The 25,630-nt window shown below is 38.3% G+C and overlaps 1 protein-coding gene across 14 annotated transcripts in view; it reads right to left on the reverse strand.

The window, feature by feature from the left end:
• The window catches only part of SCEL (sciellin), a 329,617-nt gene that overhangs the window by 39,573 nt on the left and 264,414 nt on the right, over window positions 1–25,630 (reverse strand). For 7 of the 14 annotated variants that reach the window (XM_059144698.1, XM_059144697.1, XM_059144700.1 and 4 more), the window contains 8 exons: window positions 16,266–16,346; window positions 13,711–13,776; window positions 10,436–10,495; window positions 6,453–6,497; window positions 5,419–5,478; window positions 5,059–5,118; window positions 962–1,021; window positions 401–460 (listed from right to left, as the gene is read on the reverse strand). In XM_059144698.1, the coding sequence (XP_059000681.1) occupies window positions 401–460; window positions 962–1,021; window positions 5,059–5,118; window positions 5,419–5,478; window positions 6,453–6,497; window positions 10,436–10,495; window positions 13,711–13,776; window positions 16,266–16,346 (492 nt within the window). The remainder of the gene's footprint in view (window positions 1–400; window positions 461–961; window positions 1,022–5,058; window positions 5,119–5,418; window positions 5,479–6,452; window positions 6,498–10,435; window positions 10,496–13,710; window positions 13,777–16,265; window positions 16,347–25,630) is intronic. The other 7 variants (XM_059144702.1, XM_059144710.1, XM_059144701.1 and 4 more) reach the window with 6 other exon arrangements.

Genomic DNA, 25,630 nt, shown 5'->3' on the forward strand with positions numbered 1-25,630 from the left:
TGCTTAGATAAGATCATCAAGGTCTTTACCTCTTAAAAAAAAGTTTAGTTCACTTTCTAAGTATTCTCACAGTATTATATCTAAATATAGATATTCTATATTATTGATTAATTGAAAGCTTTTGGAGAAAATCATTATATGGGAATTATATTAATTTTATTATAAAAATTGCCTATCGATAACATAATTAAATTAATCTCTGGTAATTATATCAGCCAAAGGTAAATTTAGATAGAATTCATTGTAGAGCCTCCAAAGTGAAAATCAGGGTGGTAGGGATCAGACACAGAAGACAGAAAGGAAACTCAAAGATGTGACCCTCTCAATGTCACTAAAAAGATCACACATTGAAATCTGGGAGAATACAACCAAGATCCAGAAACATCAAAACAGTTCTCACCCTCTCCTAGTTTTATCTGTCCTGGCATTCACTTTGATAATCGTTTCGAGATCTTGGCTTCTTTGGAAAAAAACAGAAACAAAAACACGAAAACCTTGTGTTACTTAGGTTACATTCAGTTGTCTCTGAAATCTGTATAAACAAGAATGTCCTGGAAAGGATATCATACGTTTCCAGGCCAAATGGCCAGACATACTTGGAGCTGTTAATTTCCCCAGCAGTACTTGGTTTAAATCAGTTGAGAACTTCCCAGTGCACCTCTCAGTTTGCAATTTTGTCCTTTATATTTCTTTATTAAATATGGGACTTGGGTCATGTTTACATTGTTTAAGAAAATACAGAATAAGAGATTATGGAGCAGATTTCCTACACTCTCTTCAATGTAACTCAAACATGTGGTCCTATAGAAACAGCATACATCATACTCCTTTGCTTACTCTCTGATAGGCCTATAGAGTGCAACAGTTCTTCTGTGATCGAGGAAAGCATTACACTCCCATTTCTAACAAGGTGTGAAAAACTAACTAGCAAAAAGGGAGACCCAGCAAGGTAGGGCCTTACCCTTCTTCATTTTTGTCCATCCTTTGATTAACTTTAATAAGACTTCCAAGGCCTTGGTTTCTTCATAACATGGGAGCAAGGAGGATAGAAGAGCCACAAAAGAGAGGAAAGAGAGTAATTCAATCTCTTATGGCAACAGCAGATTTCTCACCCCAAGAGTAAGATGTTAGCAGAACCTAAAGCCTCAGTTTAATACAAATAAAGCCTTAATTTTTAATACAAATGACGCTTCTCTGTGCAAAATGCTGAATAAATGCCAACTATTCTAATGATAAAGTCTCAGTCATTACTCAGTTACGATTCAATCATTTTAATGGAATAATTTTTAATAAACATTCCTGCTATTTAGAACTGAGTTGTTGTATTGACAGCTTATACTATGTTATAATCTTCAGGTTACTTTTATTACCGGGCATCATAGCACCAGAGCTCAGTATCAGTATAAGGAGAACTGGATTCAAATCCTTGTTCTAATTTTAACATGGTTTGTGACCATGTTCTTTCACATCATGCACATTTTCCCCACTATAAGGGGATTAGACTATGCTATCTTAGGGTCCTTAATTACTCTAATATTTTATCCTTCATATCCTCAGAAGACCTAATAGTCATTGAGACTGACCTGTAGATTGAGGCCAAATTATTGCAAACTCTTTATTTTTTTTAATTTTTAAAGTAAATTTAATGGTTTTATTTTAAACACTACTTATTTATTTGAGGGGGAGTGAGAGAGTGTGCCCAAGCACAAGTTGGGGGAGGGGCAGAGTGAAAAGGGGAGAATCTCAAGCAGACTCCTTGCTGACCATGGGATCCAATGTGGGGCTCCATCTAATGAACCTGAGATTATGACATGAACTGAAACCAAGAGTCCCACAGTCAACCAATTGAGACAACCAGGTGCCCTAGTAAATTTAATGTTTTTAATTGAAATAGAGTTGAGGGGCACGTGGGTGGCTCAGCTGGTTAAGCATCTGCCTTTGGCTCAGGTCATGATCCCAGGGTTCTGGAATGAGCCCCACATTGGACTCCCCACTCAGCAGCGAGTCTGTCTTTCCCTCTCCTTCTGCCTGCCACTCCCCTTTCTTGTGTTCTCTCTCTCTGTCAAATAAATAAAATCTTTGAAATAGAGTTGACACACAATAGTCACATTAGTTGCAAGTATACAACATAGTGTTTCAACAACTCTATATGTGATACAGTGTTCACTACAAGCGTAGCTACTGTCTATCATCATATAATACTATTGTAATTTTAATTCCATTGACTATATTTCCTACAGTGTATCTTTTATTCTCCTGACTTACTCATTCCATAATTAGAAGCCTATTTTCCACTTCTCTACACACATTTTGTCCATTCCTATACCATCCTCCCCTCTGGCAACCATCAGTTGGTTCTCTGTATTTGTGTGCCTATTTCTGCTTTTTCTTTGTGTGTGTGTATGTGTGTGTGTGTGTGTGTGTGTGTGTTTTAGGTTTTATATATAAGTGAAATCATAGGGTATTTGTCTTTGTCTGATTTATTTCACTTAGCATAACTCCCTCTAGGTCCATCCATGTTGTCACAAATAGCAAGATCTTATTCCTTTTTATGGCTAAGTAATATTCCATTGTGTGGGTATGTGTCTGTGGATATAAATACACATCACATTTTCTTTATCATTAAACCATTTTAAAAGTAAAAGTTCCCTTCAGGTATCAGTCTGTGCCTTCTCTGTCCTTTCAGGGACAGTTGGTGGGAAGCTAACTTTAATACATTTGTTGATAGACTGCCTTCTTTAAACATGAAAATCATTCATATCAGGGGTGGAAATCAGATGGTCAATATTTTAAACCTAAATGCTTTGGAGATTTTTTTTTAAAGGATTTAATTTACTTATTTGAGAGAGAGTGAGGAGAGAGTGAGAGCACGAGAGAGAGGAGCACAGAGGAAGAGGGAGAAGCAGACTCCCTGCTGAGCAGGGAGCCCAAGTCTGGGCTCTATTCCAGGACACTGAGATCATGACCCAAGCTGAAGGCAGATGCTCAACCAACTGAGCAGGTGTCCCAACCTTTTGGAGACAGACATATCATTTTTAGCAAAAAGTTCAAGGTTCTGAAGTACCCTTGGGAAGGTAGGAATAACTCTAAGATGGCTCCAGTGCTTTACATAAACTGACTACAGACAATAAACCTTTTCCATGCAAATGGTTTAAAGCTATTAGGGAACATTGAAGTTAATCCCTCTAAGTCACCCAATTGCCCAGATGTAGCTTTGTCATTTTCATCTGTCTCTGATTTCATGGTGGTAAGACTATTGACATCTTAGTTTCTTGCAATATAAAAAAGAAAACAAAGAGGGAAGGCTAAAAGAAGGACCAGGGACTACAGACTGACCCTACCATGTCAGTGAGTTCAGTCATTCCTGCAACAGAAAGCCCGTTTATCACACATTACAAACCACATCTCTTTTCTCCTTGCCAGTCCAGAAATGAATTGCTTCAGATACTCATCCTAATTTTTCTGTTTTCTACCATTTTGATGGATCCTTCCCAATTTAATTTTTTAAATATCTGAAATCGCATCTTTTCTTATAAAGCTCATATAACCACTCAGAGAGAACTGTTTTACCACTTCATCAGTTCTCCATGAGAAGAAAAATTTTTACCTGTAATAATACTTGCACTTTGACATTGTAATAATATATTCTTAATAAGGATTCAGTATCTGTGAAATTATTATTGCCAATTATTTTCACAATATGATCACATAGACTTCAGTGTTCTATATCAGAGACAGTTGAGAATGCATCTGCCAAGATTGACTTGGAAAGCTAGAATACCATTCTGGGCACAGACTGGCACAGATGAATGGCTTTAAAAGATAATCAAGACAATAGAAATAATTATCACGTTAGGAAGGCAAATCTAATGACTAACCAAGTACAGGGTAAACAGCCAATCTGGGGGAAAAACAGTAGTGATTTTCTAAATCCTTACACTTTGTCATTCTTTACAATTCTGGGATTTTCTTTTTCTTTCTTTCTTTTTTTTTTTTTAAGACTTTATTTATTTATTTGTCAGAGAGAGAAAGAGAGAGAGAGCACAAGCAAGGGGATCAACAAGCAGAGGGAGAAGCAGACTTTCCACGGCATAAGGAGCCCATCCAGGGCATAACCCCGAGATCACAACCTGAGTCAAGGGCAGACACTGAATTGAGCCACCCAGGTGTTCCTTTTCTGAGATTTTCTTTAATAATACTGTCAGGAATTTGATTTCTTTCCACATAAAAAATAAAATCAGTCATGTAAGTCAACTTTCTAGGACTTCAGTATGTCTAGAACTGTAAGTCAACCTCTTAAATGCTATCAGTTTAGTTATTAATCATTCACTAACCCTTTTTATGATATAGAATAAGTAAAGGCATGACTCTTCACCCTGAGATATTTACAAATATATGTAAGACATACATATGAAGTGACTCAACTGGGAGTCTAACTGAGAAGTACCTTAGAGCATTATAAAGACTTCAGTGAAGGGGTGCCTGGGTGGCTCAGTGGGTTACAGCCTCCGCCTTCGGCTCAGGTCATGATCTAAGCTGGGATCGAGCCCTGCATGGAGCCCTGCATCGGGCTCTGTGCTCGGCAGGGAGCCTGCTTCCCCCTTCTTCTCTCTCTGTCTGCCTCTCTGCCCACTTGTGATCTCTGTCTGTCAAATAAATAAATAAAATCTTAAAAAAAAAAAAGACTTCAGTGAAGAGAGACTAGCTTCCAACATCAAAATGTCTTAGAGTAAATATAATTAGTTCATAAACCAGCCTATTGTCCACTACTTGTAACAGCCAACTAGAGTTGCTTCATTTTTAAATACGAAAGGGAACTTGGAGATCATCTGGGTCATGCTCTTCATTTAATGGGATGAGAACAGAGGTCTGGAGAGGCTAAGTGACTTGCCCAGGGTCATCCCGATAGATGTGGGAGGCAGAGCCCGTTATCAAGATTTCTACCCATCTCCTGTTCCACCAGCCTGCCTGCCCCTTGTCCTGAACAGGAGGTCAAACCTAGGAAATGGCATATAGTCTAGGACTCAATCAAACGGGCCTGTAAGAGTCACAGCTTACCCTTTGCTGTCTTTGTCTGTTCGAGTATTCATAAAAATGAGATTTTCAAGGCTTTTGGCTCTGTAAACACAAAGAAATTCAAATAAAAGACTACATATTGAAATAAAATTGGGTGGTATCTTGAGAGGTTAGATACAATAAACATTCTTCATGAATTGCTCATTTACTCTTATTGAATGGAAGAACAGAAATCCTTTGGGGCAATTATGTCTGAACTAAATGTACAATTCTGAGAGCACTACTCCATCTGCTCGTACATTTCCATGCCAGAGGATACAACTCCCTTCCAGCAACCGTCTGAAAGTATAAAGCAAGCAATCTGGGAGATCATATTTTCAGGTTAGGGACAGATGCACTTACCTTTTCTCTGTTTGCTCTGCCTTAGGATTTGCTCTGAAGAGACCATCCAGACCTTGATTTCTTTAAATGCATTGAATAAAAAAAAACCCTCATCAGTGGTAACAGCAGATACGTAACTCTAGAAATATAGACCAATTTATATTTCTATAGATAGATAGGAAGTAGAAGCTGGGTAGGAAAGATGAGCAATAATTCTTAAAATTGCTTTATTTCAAATAGGTATTTTCATAGACACTAAACTGCAGTGGACCTCAGAAAAAATAAGATAGAAAATACAAACTGGGGATCCACACAGCCAACAGGTCCGTGATGCATTGTATGGATTTCACAGAGTGTTTTGTTTTTAATGTGAGCCAATGTTTACCCTCTGTCTTTATAGATGAAGAAACTGAAAAAAGCAGCACATTTAAATGAATTGTTGACAATAAGTCACAGTAAGATCACTGTTGTCAGACAGGGTATGAACACCACACCTTTGGAAGCTCCGAGCAATGAGCTCATTTGAAACTTAACTTGTTTCTCTGTCTCTCTAGTCCTTACCCATTTAGTATGTTAGGCAGAGTAACAGAGAGATCACCAAAACTGCACACACTTCCAACACAGTCCTCAATTATTATAATCTTTAAAGTGTGCAATTCTAACGGATTCAAAATTAAGGAGGTAAGTCTAACTAAGACTGTAAGTGGCTTTTGTAAAGTATAGACCTGAGAACAGTGACCAAACTAAACTCTGCCCACATATTTATATATTAATATAAAATATATATATTTTATATTAAGAGAACTGTGGTTTTCTATGTAACTGTCTTACTAAATAGAGTGTGAACATCAAAGATACTTTAATATTAGTATCTTTAGATTGTAATAACCATTTATAGCAGTGACAAAATGATAATTCCTGCAAGCTTTTTATTCAAGACTTGTAGGCTATTTTTTAACTTATGTGGGTCCTTATACTCAAATACTAAAAAGATATAAGAAGCCATAAGATGCAACTCAATAATAAAGGAAAAAATAGATTTTTTCAAATCTTACCTATTCAAGCTTTTGTTCATTTTGATAAGATTATCCAATTCTTCACTTTTGGAATAAACAAACAAACAAACAAACAAAATCTCACATCAGTAAAAGCCAGCCCTGAGTCAAAGAGCAGGCCTACCTGAAACCACTGTTTCTGAGTTCCTGGAATACAACACATGATACCAAAATCTTGTTTATCCTTCAGGGCTCTCTTCAGATGCCTCTTCCTCCAACACACAGTCCCCAGTCCTTCAACAGAATACAGTCCTCTGAATTTTGGAAACCTTGCTGCATTTTGTTTTGTTGTCGTCGTTGTTGTTGTTGGGTTTTTTTGCACCTCTTTTATGGCACTAATACTACTATATTTTGTGATGTAGCAGCTGCATACTTCTCTCATGTAATGTCCCTGCTCCTATATCTCTTTCTCACACACACACACACACACATCACTTAAAATTTACAACTGTGTTTTGCATTGGATTTTCTTCAGTCTTTAATACCATATATTTTAAACAGTAAATATTTAATACAGGGTTTTATTTGAATCAACATATATAGGCACATTGACTAATTATAGATTCTATCTTTATACAATGTACCTACACAAAGTAGCTATAGGAAAACACCTGTTCATCAGTAAGTCTGGCTGTTTTTTTAAATTGTGATCCTACTTCCTTCCAAGTCCACTAAATTTGTGATCTTTTGTCTGTATTTGAGAACTGCAACTTTCTGGTCGCTTCCTGGGGAGCAACCTATTTAGGCTAAACTCCTGTGTTCTAGAATATCCCTTAGCATCATCTCAGTACAGGTCTCTCTCCCAAGAAGGCAGTTTTAGTGGGCTTCTGGTTCCTGTTTGCCCCTGATAGCATTCTCTCTCTTTAACATTTGTTATCCCTTTGCCCCCAATTTCTCTTGCCTTCCTAGTCTAGTTTTTAGATACCACATCATGGTTTTCCCTTCTTCCTGCTCTAAATTGCACATTTTCTACACCTTCTCAATGTTCCTTCTGCTTCGTTCTGAGTCTTCGTGGTACTGACCAGGAGGTTATGAGTAGTTACATATTCAGGGTCTCAGGTCAGGGATACACAGATCCCAACCCAGGATCCACCACTTATTAGCTGGTGACTCTTGCCCTCTTGCCCTCTCAGTTTTTCCATCTGTCCAAAAAGAATGCTAATTGTACCCACCTGAGAAGAGAATCAAAACACTAATGAGTCTAAATTGTGTAGCATGATGTCTGGTAAGTCCTAAACTCTCAATTAATTTTGGCCATTATAGAAAACAGTTCCAAGTCTACTAAAATTATCATTTAATAAATGCTTGCTATATTTATTTTTTAAACTGCCTTTAGAGACATCAAGACTTTGGCTCTGGCTAGACAGGTATAGTTGCTGAGTCATACATGGGCTCTGAAGATGTCTGGCACAATATATAGCCATAAAAGCTTAGAGACCCTAAAAACATGTTAAATTCACATAGGTGAATCCTTTCAAGAAATGTTACATATTCGGTGGTAGGATCAAAGGCTGAGGGAAAAATACTGAAATACAAATCCTTCTGACCCTGACAAAAAATAGATTAACATACTAGATAGTCCCTTGACACAATGCCTCAGCGTTGTTTCTTGCTTGAAATTCCACTGTCCAGCTCTGAGAGTATGAATCTGTCCATGTCTCCAAGGAAAAGAGCAAACCTAAGAATCCTGTAAAATGGTAGTCTCAGACCTTTCTGACTAGTATGAGTCACAGTGAAATGATGATCAGAATTTAGGGTTGCTCATGTTTATCACAAATGAATGGGCATAAATCATGAGAAGACACTCTGTGGTAAATTAAACAAAATGGAGACAATATTCTCACTAGGAAGTTGGACTTTTAAAATGACCTTGTATCAAGGAAAGCTTTGGATATTAAATTTCACCATCTTATGGGTAGTAAATTAAATGTTCTTAATCAGATAGGAGTCCACTTCACACAGGAATGTCACCAAGAGCAGCTCAGGGGATTAAAAGTTATTTCTAGTCCCCACAGATGGCCCACAGTGATGGTAGTTGGTTGTGTCGATCTAACAGACTCTTTCCCTGGCCGTTGTCAGAGCAGTAACCTTTCCCTGTGAAGAATGCATCTTGCTGTGGAATTAGTTTATTGTGCCTACACAGAAGGGACAGAACTAACTGTAGTTCTTGTTTTTGTTGGCTTTGTGCCAAACCAAATTTCTCTTCAGCATTACTCATATGTCTCTCTTTCAAACACCCCCATCACTCACCAAAAAACTGTTCAATCCCTTTTAAAAACAAAATATTACCTCAATAAATGCAAATCGATAAAAATAAGAGATCCAAGCTCTTCGACAAGAAAAATGGAAACGAAACACTCAGGATACTTTCTGGAGTCCCCTTCCAGATTCAGAGCTCCAATGAGTTTCATTTACACAGAACTACCTGTTGCTTCTGTTTCTTTTCTCAGGTCTTTTGGCGGAGACTGCACTACCTAATCACACTTAGCATTGCTAAATTCCACTGAGTGAGGAGGATTTTTGTAGGAATGTGATTTAAATTATGGCATGTTTATACTCCAGGTTTCCTGCTGTTCATCATTCTTTACCATAATCTATTATGTAAGCACCTACTTTGCCTAAAGCATTGTGTCAGACTTTGCAAATGACTTATGGTCAATAGGACAAAATATTTGCCCAAAGAGATTAAAGAAATGATAGAAAAGATGAAGTATTTATATAGATACCATGAAATAACAACAAATATGATTAGTTGTTCTAACACATAAATAGTGGGGCTCTAATAACTTAGAGAAACAGAAGTCACATCTCCCTGAATCATTCTGGGAAGACTCAACAGAGGAAATGATATCTGATCCAGATCTTGAAAAATAGGTAGGGCTTGAAGGGATTGACACAGTGGCCTCGAGGCTAGGAAAAATGGCCCTGTGGGTGGAATGGCATAAGCAAAGGCAAGGTATTTGGAAACCGTAGGAAAAAATGTGGTTTCATTTGGCATTGCATGTGAGGTAAATGTAAAGGCGAAGTCAGAAATAACTCTGGAATGTTAGGTTGGAAGGAGCCAAGTTAACAAAGGTTAAATGTAATTAAATGGGCAGTGGGGAGCAAAACAGTTGTTCCAGTAGAATTTTAGGAAGAAAATTCTGGCAGTGATGGCTTAGGAGAGGAAATGGTTAATTTAAAATGACTTGGGAGGAGCACCTGGGTGGCTCAGTGGGTTAAGCCTCTGCTTTCACACAGCATTGATTGCATCAGCTCTCTCCTTAGCAGGGAGCCTGCTTCCCCCTCTCTTTCTGCCTACAGCTCTGCCTACTTGTGATCTCTCTCTCTCTCTCAAATAAATAAATAAATGAATATCTTTTAAAAAATGGTTTAGGAAAGACTGAGGGAATGTAAGTAAATCTGGATAGCTAGTCTAATAATCTATGATGGAGTTGATGCAGATTTGAACTGGGGTGAGGCCATGTGGGCAGGAGGAGAATTTTAGGCATTTTATGCATATATGGCAGATACTACATTGAGGAGAAAGACATGGAAGAATCAAGAATGATTCCAGAGAGGCGAGCTTGGCTGAAGGAGAGAACAGAAAGAAGTTAGGAAATAGCGCACTTGGGAAGGAAGGTCAATATGGCCTAAGACATTCTAGCGAGGGTTCTGGGAAGACAGGTAAGTTGAGATCTGAGCCAGCAACATAAATACAGGACACGGATTTGGAACAAGGTCAAAACCACAAACAGCTGAGGTGAAGGAGATGAGTATAATCACCGAAAGACAAAGCAGAGGAAGAAGAGTACTGGAAATGTCCATCTGACCCACTTTTCAGGGACACTTATCTAAAGAGACTGATTCTTTCTTCTTTTAAATTATATTTGGTAAACAGCATGGGGATCTTATTTATATCTGGAACTTCTAAAGGTACTGGTTAAGCTTTTTTGAAACATAAAGAAAGGAAAAACATAAGCTCAAAAGCTCTGAGCTCTTACCCCTTGTTAGTTTTCTGAAATGAAGTGGCCACTTTGATGATGTTCTCGAGATCCTGACCCCTTCAAAGGATGAAAAGGAAACACAAGTCAATGATAGTACAGTACAGATATCTTTAAGGTTGTCTGAAATTTATGTTTTCAGTAAAGAAAACAATAGTCCATGTGTTCAGGAATTATTGAGTTTAACTGCATATGAAATAGTTCTATCGGGCGCCTGGGTGGCTCAGTGGGTTAAGCCGCTGCCTTCGGCTCAGGTCATGATCTCAGGGTTCTGGGATCGAGTCCCGCATCGGGCTCTCTGCTCGGCAGGGAGCCTGCTTCCCTCTCTTTCTCTCTCTCTCTCTGCCTGCCTCTCCATCTACTTGTGATTTCTCTCTGTCAAATAAATAAATAAAATCTTAAAAAAAAAAAGAAATAGTTCTATCATATCAGCTCATGGGGTTTGCAGGTGTGGGTGTGGGCACATGCAGGTGCACACTCCCCCCCTTTCCCCCAACCCCCCGCCCCACAGCAGTCATTTCACTGGGCATTGGCTCTGCCATCTAGTGCTCACTGAAATAACTAGTTTCTCCTGAACACCTTGGCTTCTCTCTAGTTCTGTACTTAGAGGATATGGAAAAGAAAGCAGAGTTAACTACTCAGGTAAACACAGAAGTGTGTTCAGAGATTTTTTGACCAGAGCCAAAGAGCATTAAGCAACATGTCCAGATGATTAATTCATCCCTCACATGTGGTGAAAGCGTCTGTCTTCTTAAGCTTCCAAAGGGAAAGTACATTTTAAACTACAGGGTATTTGGAAGCACTTAACATAGAGGGGTTGAATCCACACAAATCTCCCTAGTGATCATGGAAAGGAATAACTGGAAACATCCTCACTGATGTTCCTGTAATTAGGAACTGTGTTTCACAGCATAGGAAACAGTCAACAAAACAAAGAGGCAGCCCACGGAATGGGAGAAGATACTCACAAATGATACTATAAAAGGGCTGATATCTAGGATCTATAAAGAAATCCTCAAACTAAACACACACAAAACATATAATCATAACAAAAAATAGGCAGAAGACATGAACAGACACTTCTCCAATGAAGACATACAAATGGCTAACAGACACATTAAAAAAATGTTCATCATCACTAGCCATCAGGGAGATTCAAATCAAAACCACACTGAGATACCAACTTACAACAGTTAGAATGGCCAAAATCAACAAAACAGTAAACAACGTATGTTGGAGAGAATGTAGAGAAAGGGGAGCCATCTTACATTGTGGGTGGGAATGCAAGTTGGTGCAGCCACTTTGGAAAACAGTGTGGAGGCGCCTCAAGAAATTAAAAATAGAGCTTCCCTATCACCCTGCAATTGCACTACTGGGTATTTACCCCAAAGATACAGATGTAGTGAAAAGAAGGGCCATCTGTACCCCAATGTTCATAGCAGCAATGGCCATAGTTGCCAAACTGTGGAAAGAACCAAGATGCCTTTCAAAGGATAAATGGATAAGAAAGATGTGGTCCGTATACACTATGGAGTATTATGCCTCCATCAGAAAGGATGAATATCCAATTTTTGTATCAGAATGGATGGGACTGGAAGAGATTATGTTGAATGAGATAAGTCAAGCAGAGAGAGAGTCAATTATCATATAGTTTCACTTATTTGTGGAGCATAAGGAATAACACGAGGACATGGGGAGATGGAGAGGAGAAGACGGTTGAGGGAATTTGGAGGAGGAGATGAACCATGAGAGACTGTGGACTCTGAGAAACAAACAGAGGATTTTGGAGGGGAGAGGGGTGGGAGGTTGGGTGAGCCTGGTGGTGGGTATTAAGGAGGGAACGTATTGCATGGAGCACTGGGTGTGGTGCATAAACAATGAATTCTGGAACACTGAAAAGAAATAAAAAAAAACAAATAAAAATTTTTAAAAAATAACTGTTTCACAAACAATGTCTCATAGAAGGTTAATAGGGTTCCATGAAGAAAGAATTTTGCAGTCAAGTAAATTTAGGAAATATACCCAACTTTTGGAGATTCAGAATGTATATAAGCACATTGAAGGTTCTGAAGAAATCCTGCGATAGAGAACTCTACTTTGTTGTGTCTCCTAAATGGGTCGGCCATGAAATCCTTCTTTCACAGAACATGCATTGACATCTTGGGGCACATGGGACACAGCTTGGGAAATGCTGAGATGTGGTTGTACTTGAAGTTACTAAGTACAAGGTAAATATTATTCTCCCCAAAGGTAAAGTGTCCATGTGATGTATGTTTCAAACTCGGACTTTTCTGAGAATCAGGGGAGATAACAACAACAAAAAAAACCCCAAAAGTACACAAGTTTTGAACTTTGAAAAATCATTGGTCAAAATGGATAAGATGGTAAATTTAATGTTATATTTTTACCATAATAATTAAAAACTGGTTTATCATAAACCTATAGAATAGCATTATTTAAAACTAATTTTTAAAATAGGGTTTTTGGGGGGGCACCTGGGTGGTTCAGTCAGTTAAGCGGCTACCTTTGGCTCAGGTCATGACCCCAGGGTCCTGGGATCAAGCCCCACATAGGGCTCCTTGCTCAGCAGAGAGCCTGCTTGTTCCTTTACCTCTGCCTGTGGCTCTGTCTACTTGTGTTCTCTCACTATCTCTCTGTCAAATAAATAAATAAAATCTTTTTAAAAAATAAAACATAAAAATTGGTTTTTTTCCTAAAAAATAAAAAAAAAATCAAACCAGGATATAACCAAAATCTATACTGAACCAGATAGGATGAGTAAGACAATGGGCATAAATCAGGACTATTATGGGGAAAGCTTACCCAAAGATCAATACCATTTGCAAGCCTTTTTCTGATGATGTGGATAGAGCTGGATATGGCCTTATTATACAGCCAATTCTAGCAAAGCTTTTGTAGAACAAGTTCAGTAAAATGACATATTTACACCTATTCATTTAAACATCAGCACAACTGTATCACAGACCTTGGGACCTGATTCCCAAGTACTGGGAATTTTCCCTTCTTAAGGGGTTTATTTTATTCTATTATCATGTTCAGACAATTTTGGTTGCTTTCTTAATGTAAAGCTAAGAATAGAAATAAAAGGAACAAAATTCTGTAGGTACATATAAAAATATTAATTACCCGCTATATTGAAGCCAGCTGGAGGACTGATTTTGTCTATTATTGATTGTCTTATATTTTTAAGTATTCTAATAAGACAAACATTATTACTTCAACAATTACATAGATATAAATAGAGATCATTTTACCTTATATTTCTTTCAGCAGATCTGTTGGTTTCTGTATTTACACCTGGTTTAGGTGGACATATTTGCCTATATTTTCAAAGTAAAAGATAATATCTGTTAGGTAATAAAAACACTTCTCTGCTAAATATAAATTTTTAAGGAAACATTCATGTTCAAAAAGATCACAGAGTGTTGGATCAATAGCACTGCTTGAGATAACAAACTTCACTTTAGCTCTTTTGGTTGGCTAGAACTCAGCCATTTCTTATTTGAAATTCTGAACTCTATTGTAATTTGTAATTTAGCTTATCTCTTTTAATATATTTTCAACCACTAGATATATCTAGAAATATCTGTCTTAAATGTATTTATGTTCATCTTATTTTAGTCTCCAATCATCAATAAAGCATTTTCATACTTCTCTCTTAAGGCTCTTTTTCGTTATTGGGCATCAAATGAATGCTTTTTTTCTTAAAGACTTAATCTATTTGAATACAGTCCAAAAATATATTTTCTCAGATAAGATGGGAAATACCTTAAGTTTCTAATACACAAAGTTAATAGAATAAGTTTATGATATTAGGTTCTGTCACAATTTATGATATGAGGTTTTTATCTGTTATTTTCCTAAGTATCTGATTGACCTACTTATATATTCTTGCTTGTTCTCAAAAACCTATATTCAACTATTTTTTGTCCTCCTGAGAACATGTGTTAATTACATAGGAAACACTTCCCTTTCATATTCTTTCATTAAAATCATCTTACTGTGATTAAAGTAATCACAGAGTTTAAAACATGCAAGTTGTCCTAATTTTATTTTTAAGATCACTGGTAGAAGAAAGAAATTAAAGTAATAAAAATGGATTAGACCAACTCCCATGAAATTTAGCTTTTTTAAAAATTTACACAAGCTTACTGCTCTAGAGTTGCTGATTTTAGACTAGAATTTCGATAGTACTAAAGCCAATGTATTTAAGGACCCCTAAAAATTCCTATTCAAATTAAAATTTAATTGCTCAATACTACAAAAGGAAAAATAATATAAGATAAAAAACTCCAGTTATTTTAAGAGTATAATTATAATCATTGCACAAATAAAAAGTTATAAATTTGGTCTATATCTTTCATTAATTCAATGAAGAAGTATTTTCTTGGCTCATTAAAAGGAAAAGTAATACCTTCTCACCCTAAGGACAAAATTTCAGATTCTGCAAAGTTTCACTGAATAGATATTCAGACCTGGGTTTTTAACTCAATAGGCTTAACACCTAACGCTACAGAGTTCTGCTGCCCAGTCAGCATTTCCTAGCTGAAGTTACCCTCTTCCCAAAGAATAGTTCTAGAATTTTCCTTCATGTTGTCAACAAAAATCACCATCAAAATGTAAAAATACAAAAGAATCAAAGGCAGGCAATCAAGCGGATCTAATGTACTCAGTCTTCAATGAGATATTTTTAAAATCTCACAATGATAATGGAAATGTGCAACGTACGTCTCGAAAAACAGCTCAAGATTACTAAACAGTTTAACAGAAACACGTGGGAAATTTTTCAGATCTTTGAATTTGTTTCTAAGTATTAATTATAGAATGTCAGAGATTCAAAATGAAAAAACAAGTCTGTCTTTTTTCCCTTGATTCAGAGAACATTTTTTTTTTAAAATTTTTTTTTAATTTTTTTTTTTAAGTTGTATTTTTTTTTCTTTTTTTTTTTTAATTTTTTATTTTTTATAAACATATATTTTTATCCCCAGGGGTACAGGTCTGTGAATCACCAGGTTTACACACTTCACAGCACTCACCAAATCACATACCCTCCCCAATGTCCATAATCCCACCCCCTTCTCCCAAACCCCCCCGGCAACCCTCAGTTTGTTTTGTGAGATTAAGAGTCACTTATGGTTTGTCTCCCTCCCAATCCTATCTTGTTTCATTTATTCTTCTTCTACCCACTTAAGCCTCCATTTTTTAATTGCAATAGTTTTGAAATAAATTGTAAATTCCTTAGCTAAAACAATACTAAAAACCTACCTAGAAGTATTTCTAAAATAAAGAAGGTTTGAGAAGTAACACAAAGTTTTAAGAACATCTTTCATCAGAAAATATAGCTTTTTTTTTTTTTAGAAAATATAGCTTTTAATGGGAAACTTAAGTGTGTACACACACACATACACACACACAGTTTCTATCTAGATTATCTATGTTAAATACTATATATGTATACATCTATATCTATATGTATATATACACAGGGACAGAAAGAAAGAGATTCCTTAAATAATGCTTCCTCATACATAAATTAGAAGAAACCAGAGGATAAACATTTTCTGGACATGAATACTGTTCAGCTCCTATCTTGAAGGTGTATCCATAAGACAGGATGTGGCTATAAGTATTTGAAGGCAAACATAAATACGCACTTGTGTTGGCAATTAGAAAAGCTTTATAAGTGCTTCTTCTGTGAATATGTGCACAAAACATACCCACGCTTTGCACAAAACAGGTCACAATTCATTTGCTTTCATTTCTTTAATTTCTTCATTTGAGCAAGAGATTCTGGAACGCCAGGTCTCACCTATTCTCCTGTCTCAGCTGGTTAGGAGATGAAACAGGAGAACTGGGCTTTGGAGGTATTGGAGGGTGAACAGTTGGTTCCCTTTAAAACAGAAAACAGCAGTTCATTTCACCATGGAGACATGGCAAATTTTAGCATCTATTAACCAAATGTACTTACGGCCTATATGGAAATAACTCATGCATCTTCCACACCCCGCACCCCCCACCCCCGCTTTGCACGAGGTAGCTGAAAGGCTAGAGTCTATACAGCACTAAACTTAAGAGGAGTCAAATATTTAAATTGTGGGTATTTTCAAAGTTCATTTAATCAGATTTTTGGAAACCCCATCCCCTCTCACTATAGTTTGAAATATAATGTGTCCTTTTAAAAGCTTAATATTTTGCTAGACTATCCAGCTCAAGCTGTGGCATTTTGGGTCAGCAGCGCGTGAGCATAGTAAATGGTTCTTGGGCATTAACATATAATCTTCTTTAAGAATTATGTCAACCATCAGGCTGCTATGGAAACAGCAAGAAAGGTTTTCAGTTTTACAGACCTCAAGATAAAGTTGATTTGAAGCTCTTAACTAAATCTGACTTAAATATTGGCAGCACAGGCCAGTCTGCTGCTAGCAAAGCAAGTATATACTGTCAGCCTAAACTTTCCAACCAAGAGCCAAGGCAGACTCTGAGCCAGTGTGATTTGATAACCTAGGAACTGCAGACAGGCAATTATGTCCATCATTTGGATGGAGTCAGTACCTTACCCAGGTCATGTCATACCCCCACCCCCACCGCTACCACCCTAGTGGTTCCCTGTTAAATTCCATACCTAGTTAAAGTACATTTGTGATCTCGACTCCAGGTACCCCTCTGGCTTCTGCCGCATGCTAAGTGAGCACGTAGGCTCTGGAGTCCAGCTGTCTGAACTGTCAGAGCTATGTGATAATGGGTCAACTTGATTCCATCTCTTTATTGTAATGACCTTTCTCATAGGATTGTTGAATGTTGTCAGGACTAAATTAGACCATGATCTTATTTCACAAACATTTATTAGCAGCTTTCTACATTAGGTACTCTACAAAGCGGATAATCTGGCTCCGTAAGCACCACCTCCCCTCGACCCCGCCAAATTTTGCTAGGAATCCTTTGGCAGTGTCAGTAGCTCAGCTACTGGTTTGTGGTCATGGTTCATGGTCATGGAATTAAAGCTAGTTGCCATTGTTTTTCCAATGGCCCATTCAGCAGCTTAGGGGGCAGAAACAGAGGAAACCGAGAGTTGGATTTAACTAAGTTAATAATTCAGCCAAGTGAGGGCAACAAAGAGAATGGTGGTGAAGGAGGGGAAGCGGGATGTGAGGAAGTGATGACAAGGAGGGACCATGGGATCTGAGATGGACATGGAGGGAACAGAGGATATGAGGGGAGAGGAAATGTGAAAAGTCAGTGGATTGGTGGTTGGTGAGGACAAGGCTGAGAAACTTCTGGAATCAGAGGACTGGTGAGAATGAGCTGAATGGAGCAGATAGAAAGTAGAAGCAGAATGGGAAGATTTTGAAATTTGTGTGGTTATTCAGAAGGGCACGATCTATGGGTGGCTAAGGTAGGACAAAGGACAAATTATTGGAGAGAAGATCAAGAAAGTGAGAGGTCAAAGTGGGGAAGGATCCTCCACATGGATTTGGAAATCACCGAGCATTATGACAGGAGACACATGTGAGACAGACCATGAGCCTGGTGCCAGCATCTTCAAAGAGTGCGGATGAGTGACTCTGAGACCTACAGATGACTGCAATGAGGAAGAGGCGCTCCTGATGCCACGATTTCAAGAAGATGGAGCAGTTCTAGGGAGGAGAAAGCTAAAATTGATAAGCAGTAGCAAAGAGGAGCAAACTAGACCTCTCCACTTCCTCTGGATCTTGTGGAAGTGAGTCCTCTGGGAGAGCCCAACAGAGCAGAGTGCCATTGAGCCACAGATGAGACTGCAGAGCAGCCAGTTGTGATGAGAACAGTGGACACATCCAGGGTGGTACTGTGGAAGGTTTGAGTGGTTAAGCTACTGTTAGGTCAGGTCAGGCTCCGTGTCGGACAGAGCTCTGTGGGACTAGTCCTGGTGACAAGCAACGATCAGAGTGGGCTTCTCCTGGGGAATCCGTAGCCATAGGGATGGAGGACATGATGCGATTAGTTCTAAATCTTTCTCAGCAGAGCATGGGAATGATTGTCCGGGTGACGGGCAGTGGAGCAGCAGAGCGGAGAGCACGGTGGGTCTCCTGGCTCTTGTGTGGACAGCGGCATTGAAGGCCGGAGAAGGGCCTACAAAGCATTTAAGCTCTTCCTGGCTCACACTAAGTGCTCGCTCTATGTGTTGTGCTGTGGTTGTTATTACCCCATGGAAACCCAATACTTAACTGCCAAAATGCTTGCACTCCTAACGACCCCACCACCATGTGCTCTCTGCTCTCTGGCCGACATGCTTCTCCCTTTCCCCTGGATACTTCCTTCTTGCCCTTCAGACTTGGCTTGGACATTACTGAATCTGGTGGTACCAAAGCTGTGCTGGATATATCCTTATGTCTCCCCATAGTACATCCTCTTTATGGCCTATCTCTCACTATTTTGGATTACAAATAATTTTCTGTCTCTATACTGGGCTATAAGTTCCTAGAAGGATAGTTATATCCCAAGTACTAGGATTGTGTATGATTTGGGTGCTCAATAAAGATGGTGTTGGAGGGGGAGACAAACCATGAGAGACTGGACTCTGAGAAAAAATCTGAGGGTTTTGGAGGGGAGAGAGGTGGAGGGGTTGGGTGAGCCTGGTGGTGGGTATTAAGGAGGGCACGTATTGCATGGAGCACTGGGTGTGGTGCATAAACAATGAATTCTGGAACACTGAAAAGAAATAAAAAAAAAACAAATAAAAATTAAAGATGGTGTTGAAAGAGGGGGTGATAGGCTGGATTTCTATTTGGTAAGGAAGGAAATGAGTAGTGAAGAGGGGCTTGAAACTTCTAAAATCTGTTCAAATTTAGCAAAAACAATTTATAAAAAAAACAGTTCCCTGTTCTGGTTTAGTGCTAGATTTTACAATGAGATATTATTTTATTTGAACTACCATTATCTCCTCTTCTCAAAAAATATCCCTGTGTGGGGAATAATGGGATATCACAAGTGATAATGTGTCTTTTGTGTATCTGCGTGGATTAGCTGATTATATGCTTTTCTTCCAGGGGCAGAGGAAAGGGGTAAGAAGATGGGTCAGTCCTGGCTGGGACACTGGATATCTGTGAACAGGCAAGAGAGAGGTAAAATGATGGAAAGGAGGATTGCAAAAAGGAGAAAAAGGATGGTGCCAAACTTTGCTTATGCCAGAATCACATTGATAAAAAGTTCCATTTCTTCCATGTTACAATGGCTAAGCCCTCAGAGAGGTGGGTAAATATCAACCGGGTGTATCCAGGAAACAGACACGGGGAGAGAAGTAGAGCTGGGGACATGGTGCAGATATGCTTTGGGGATGACTCAGAAAGAAAAGGTGGGCAAGCAGTTGTGAAGGCCAAGAGAAGCAGAGGAACACATTTATTTCCGAGGGTGCTGCATTCAGGCCCCGGCTGGGCCAGGGCTAGGCAATGCCACATTGACTTCCGTTCACCTCAAAAGAGCTTTCATTTGCATCTCTGCAATGACAGCCACAGATGACAGAACCCAAACCCTTAGGGGCAATGAGAGAAGTCATTCATGCCATGCCAGGAGCTTGATGGGATGCCAAGCAGGGGGATTAAAATGCAAGAGCGAGGCAGGAAGCTGTGGCCGGGAATGTTTTGAAGAGAAGCAAACAAGAGACATGGATGTGGCATGATCCTGTTTGAATACCGCTTTGAGATGCAATGTTTAAGCTTGGATAAGTTGACCCTTGGCTCTACCCTCTGTCTTTCCCTCAAGCCCCCAAGACCCTTTGCAGGGTTGACACCACCACATTAATGGCTATTATTGTTAAGAATAACTTCCAGGAATAAAAAGGCAGCTTTCACAAGAAATGGGAAAATTTGTAGATAAAAGCCCAAAGGCCAAAACTAATAGAAATAACCCTGTGAAGCAGTTTATGTTACTTCATTTTCACATGCTGCTACAAAGATCACTTCTTTCCATTATGGCTTTTTTGCACCACATGCCTGGCTCTGTGACTTCTGTTCGTCTGCCTATGTGAAGAGCATTTCATTACTGCCGCACACACCCAGGTTTGGACCAAGAATAAATGACTGTAATGTTTAATTCTGAGTTTTGTTTTTACTTCCCATTATGCTTAGTCTTTGTTTCCCACACACAGAATTTTTAACAAGGATAAAGGAGATGGAACTTATATTTTTTTGAGTTTTTGTGCCATGCTAACTTTTCCAAGGGAATTTGGAAATTGGAAATTGGGCATCACAAACATTATTTTAGTCCAATCATACATCTATCCCCTGGAAAATGTTTTTTTTCTAATGAGTCAATAAGGATGAATAATTTTCCTTGCATCATGGTGCCTAACCAGGGTTCCAACCTAGTTTTTCTAATGTTGAATCTCATGTGCTTCTCTATAATGTACTGCATTAAACCAATACTCCTTTCAATATTCCCAGGGAAAATCTAATAATGATAGATTGTCCTGCATTGCTTCCTTGCCCAAGGACGGCATTGTTAATGAGCGTTTATACCACAGATGCCCCAGGTATAATGTTAGGACACATAGCAACACAGAACAAAATTTAAAAACTAGAAAAGGGGCAGCCCCTGCTCCCAAGGGCTTATTGAATGTGCGGCGTATGTTCAAAAGAATGATTACTGCAATGAAGTCTCATTTCCTGGTGCCCAGGGGCCATTTCAATAAACCATAACCCAGCAATAGGGCATATACAGGACTTAAATTCCAGAGACCTAGATTGTAGACTAGCTTTGCCACTAACTCAGTTTGTCTCTAGTAAGACAGCTGATTCTCTCAACCTCTGCTTCTTTATTAAAGGAGAAGATAGGTCCTGATCTGTCCCACGTGACTGTGGGAAAGCAGGGTCATTGCAAGGTGTCTTCAGCTCACAGAGCCCCGAGCACTTGCTGTAGATTAAGCACCTTCATGTTTATATACTGCACTTATCAAATGTACGTAGATGCAATTGTGGTTAATACAATTTCAATTAGCATAACTCATCTCAGCTTTATAAGAAAAATGTCAATATTTTCCAGTAAATAGACATAAAGTGTCACAGAATTTTAAGTATTCCTGAATTCACAGAAGCTTTTGGTCCTTAGATATTTTCTCAAAGACATAAAAAAAAGAACAGCCCAATTATTATCAGGTGAAGTAAAAAATCATAAACATATATAAAACACACAAGTATAAAACTTTCAGAAGAAAAATCTTTGTAACATGGGTTAGGAAGAGGGTTCTCAGATATGACACCAGCAGTACAATTCATTAAAAAAATAATAATTTGATAAGTTGGACCTCATTAAATTAAAAACTTTTTCTCTGGAAAATACATTATTAAGAGAATGAAAAATATAAGCCACATTGGGAGAAAAAATTCGCAAATCACATACCTGACAAAGGACTTGAAAGCAGTATATCATCTTTTTAAAACTCAAAAGTCAACAGTAAGTAAACAAACTACCAACTGAATAAAATAGGCCAATGATTTGAACAGATACTTCACCAGAGAAGATGTACAAATGATAAGTAGCATGTGAGAAGATGCTTGACATTGTTAGTCTCTAGGGAAATCCAATTTAAAACTAGGATAAGCTACACTACACACCTATTAGAATGGCTAAAATAATTCTTTTAAAAGCTGACAATACGGGGGCGCCTGGGTGGCTCAGTGGGTTAAGCCGCTGCCTTCGGCTCAGGTCATGATCTCAGGGTCCTGGGATCGAGTCCCACATCGGGCTCTCTGCTCAGCAGGAGGCCTGCTTCCCTTCCTCTCTCTGTGATCTCTTCCCTTCCTCTCTTCTACTGTGATCTCTCTCTGTCAAATAAATAAATAAAATCTTTAAAAAAAAAAAAAAAGCTGACAATACTTATGCAGCCATCAAAAAACCTGAAATCTTGCCATTTGCAACGACATCGATGGAACTAGAGGGTATTATGCTAAGCGAAATAAGTCAATCTGAGAAAGACAGTTACCATATGATCTCTCTGATATGAAGAATTTGAGAGGCAGGGTTGGGGGGGTCATGGAAGGAAGGAAGGGAAAAAATGAAACAAAATGGGATCAGGAGGGAGACAAACCATAAGAGACTTAATCTCAGGAAACAAACTGAGGGTTGCTGGTAGGAGGTAGGGGCGTTATGGACATTGGGGAGGGTATGTGCTATGGTGAGTGCTATGAACTGTGTAAGACTGATGGTGCACAGGCTAAAGCAAATAATATGTTGTATTTTAATTTTTTTAAAAAAGCTGACAATACTAAGTGATATTGAAGAAGTGAGACAACTTGAAATCTCATGCATTGCTGGTGGGGTGCAAAAATGGTACAGCCACTTTTCAAGCTGGCAGTTTCCTATAAAGTTAAACATATGCTTACCATATGACAGCAATCCCACTTGTAAGCATTTATTCAAGAGAAATGATCATGCCAAGAAACATCTATGCACTAAAACCTGTGTGAGAACATTTGAAGCACCCCCCCAAAACAACCCAAATGTCCTTTACTAGGTGAATGGATAAATAACTGCGTGGCTCCATATAATACTCAGCAATGAAAAGGAATAAACAGCTGATGCATACAGCAGAACAGCATGGATGAATTCCACATGCATTATGCTAAGTAAAAGAAACAAGATCAAAAAGGCTACATATACTGTGGGACTCCGTGTATTTAATATTCTGTATATTCCTTACATAGGAGGAAGAAGGATCAGAAGACAAAGAAGTGCCACCACATGTGCAGACAGTCCTAAGTAAAATGAGGTCCTTGCACCCCCCACCCACTTTTCCCACTGCCCTCCTCCTAGGCACTTGGAAGCCCAGTTCCTACATCACAGTATGCATCTGTCACACGCACTGTGCCATACCCAGGATGCCCTGTTTTCTTGCTCTAAAGCTATGCCCTGTTCATGAAATCCAAGCCACCATACTTCAGCATGTCCCAACTCTGCCCAGTTCTAACAGGAAAGAAACATGATTTAAGTCATTAACACTAAGGTTTAGATGACCAGAGACAGCCCCTTTAACCTCTTAGAATTTTCATGCTTTTCTCTGAGGTGAGATTTATAACCTCTAGTTGATAGACCTTCAAACAATACTACTAAAGGGTGAAATAATTTTTTTTTTAATCAAACTGTTTCCTTTTTATGGTTGGTGCAGAGGGAGCTGCAACTTGGCAGGGGGCTTGTTCTTAGGTATCCTGATTCTCACAGCTTCTTCTTTGTCCCTGCTTCAGAACCTGAATATCCCCCACTTCATTATACTTCGAGGGGCTCCCCCAGCAGCAGGAGAAGCAACAGGGGCTCAGAGGGATCAGGGCTGTTGGAATCTAGACTGGAGGAAAGCAAGGATGACTTTGTTGGTTGTTGTTTGAATGTATGAGTTACTTAAAGCCAGTGTTATGAAACCAGAAGCTATGTTGACCTCATAGGACTGAAAAAAAGCAACTAACCCAATGCTAAAGGTTAAGCCCTTCACTGACACACTTTAAATTAGCTTTCTCCTCATTCTAGTCAAATAACACTATTCAAAAATAAAGCTTTTCAAAACCTTACTTCAGGTTAATGTTTTAATTATTTTGAATGTCTAGAATGGGTATTTCTTTTCTTTCTTTCTTTCTTTCTTTCTTTCTTTCTTTTTTTCTTTCTTTCTTCTTTCTTTCTTTCTTTCAGACAGAGAGAGTACTTGAGTATACGTGCGTGCAGGAAGGGAAGGGGCAGAGGGAGACAGAGAATCCTAAGAAGTCTTCACATCCAGCCTGGAGCCAAGGAGGGGCTGGATCTCACAATCCTGAGATCATGACCTAAACCAAAATCAAGAATCAGGACGCTTAACTGAGAGCCATTTAGGTGTCCCTACAATGGGTATTTCTGGCATTCAGGTAATATTTTAAACTCACTGTACTTTGACATTTTACTAATGGTCTTAGAATCTTAATTTTTATGAAACAGATTCCATTTTTATGAAACAGTTAATATAAGAATTTGGTTGAGATAAAAAATAAAATATATTGATTTAATACCATGACAACAAACTTTGCAGAGTGTTTGGTACCAATAGAGTTAAAAATGTAGCAGTATAATTAGAAAGGTTACATTTTACCATTTATAGTTACAGACAGAAAAATATAACTAGTGCAAAGTTGCCATGGCAACTCACATCTCAATCAGGATTTTCTTTCCTCCTTCAACTCCACCAACCAGCTAACTGAAAGTGAAATCTACTGAAGAAAAAAAGATTGAAACAAATATGGATGAGAAATTATAAAAGTACATAGCAAGCCTTTAAATATATGGTAATTTCCTAGACAAATTTGTTAGGTGAGTTTCCACTATTTTAACTTTATCAGAAGCTATGTGTTTTATTCTCTATCTTTGGAAATGATTCCAGAAAAAAAAGCACATTAGTGTTTTGGTAGTGATAGTGCTGGCAGTGGCTTAATTGCTGGTCTTGAATCACCATAATGGGTAACATCGTAAACATTCATATTGTCTGTTAAGCAACTACCTTAAGTCAGCTTCAGTGAGTTTCTTAAATGAGCTCCACATGCCATTTAACCACTGAATCTCTAAGTCACTTTAACACATAGATGCCCTTAAATGTATCATAAAGAGAATATATTTAATGGTTGGTACTGGAATCAGAAGCAACTTCAACATCAACTTCCTAGAAATTCTGTGTCCGCATTTCATTGTGCTGTGATGGAATATTTCTCACGAATGGAGACTATTATCCATGCCCCAGCTCAAGCTTGGCAAATGTAATCACTCTTTTGAAGAACTCAAAAATGAGGAAAAGTTTAAGAACGTGAAAACTGAAGACATATCCAAATGACTGGGGACAATTCGTTTTGCGTCAAGCTTTCTGACACATCCTAAAGCAAAAGAAGTGGGAAAGGCAGACTTCACTGGTTCTTACCAAACAATTACCCATAGTGATGACATTGGCATTTTCTATTATAGATTTTATAATCTCTAGCATACACTCAGAGCTCAAATCACAGAACAGCAAACCACTAACTCTTAAAAAAGAAATCTGATATTCTGAAAAGATACTTAAACTTATCATAGAATATCTACAAATGGATATCTAGACATTTTTCCATATGACATTGAATTTGCAATTACTAGATTTCCTGCTACCACTAAACATAACTAATAGAGGATGAATGCAGATAATGCCTCTTGGATAGAAGTCCC

The sequence above is a fragment of the Mustela lutreola genome, chromosome 13 (assembly GCF_030435805.1).
Source record: "Mustela lutreola isolate mMusLut2 chromosome 13, mMusLut2.pri, whole genome shotgun sequence".
Lineage (NCBI taxonomy): Eukaryota > Metazoa > Chordata > Mammalia > Carnivora > Mustelidae > Mustela > Mustela lutreola.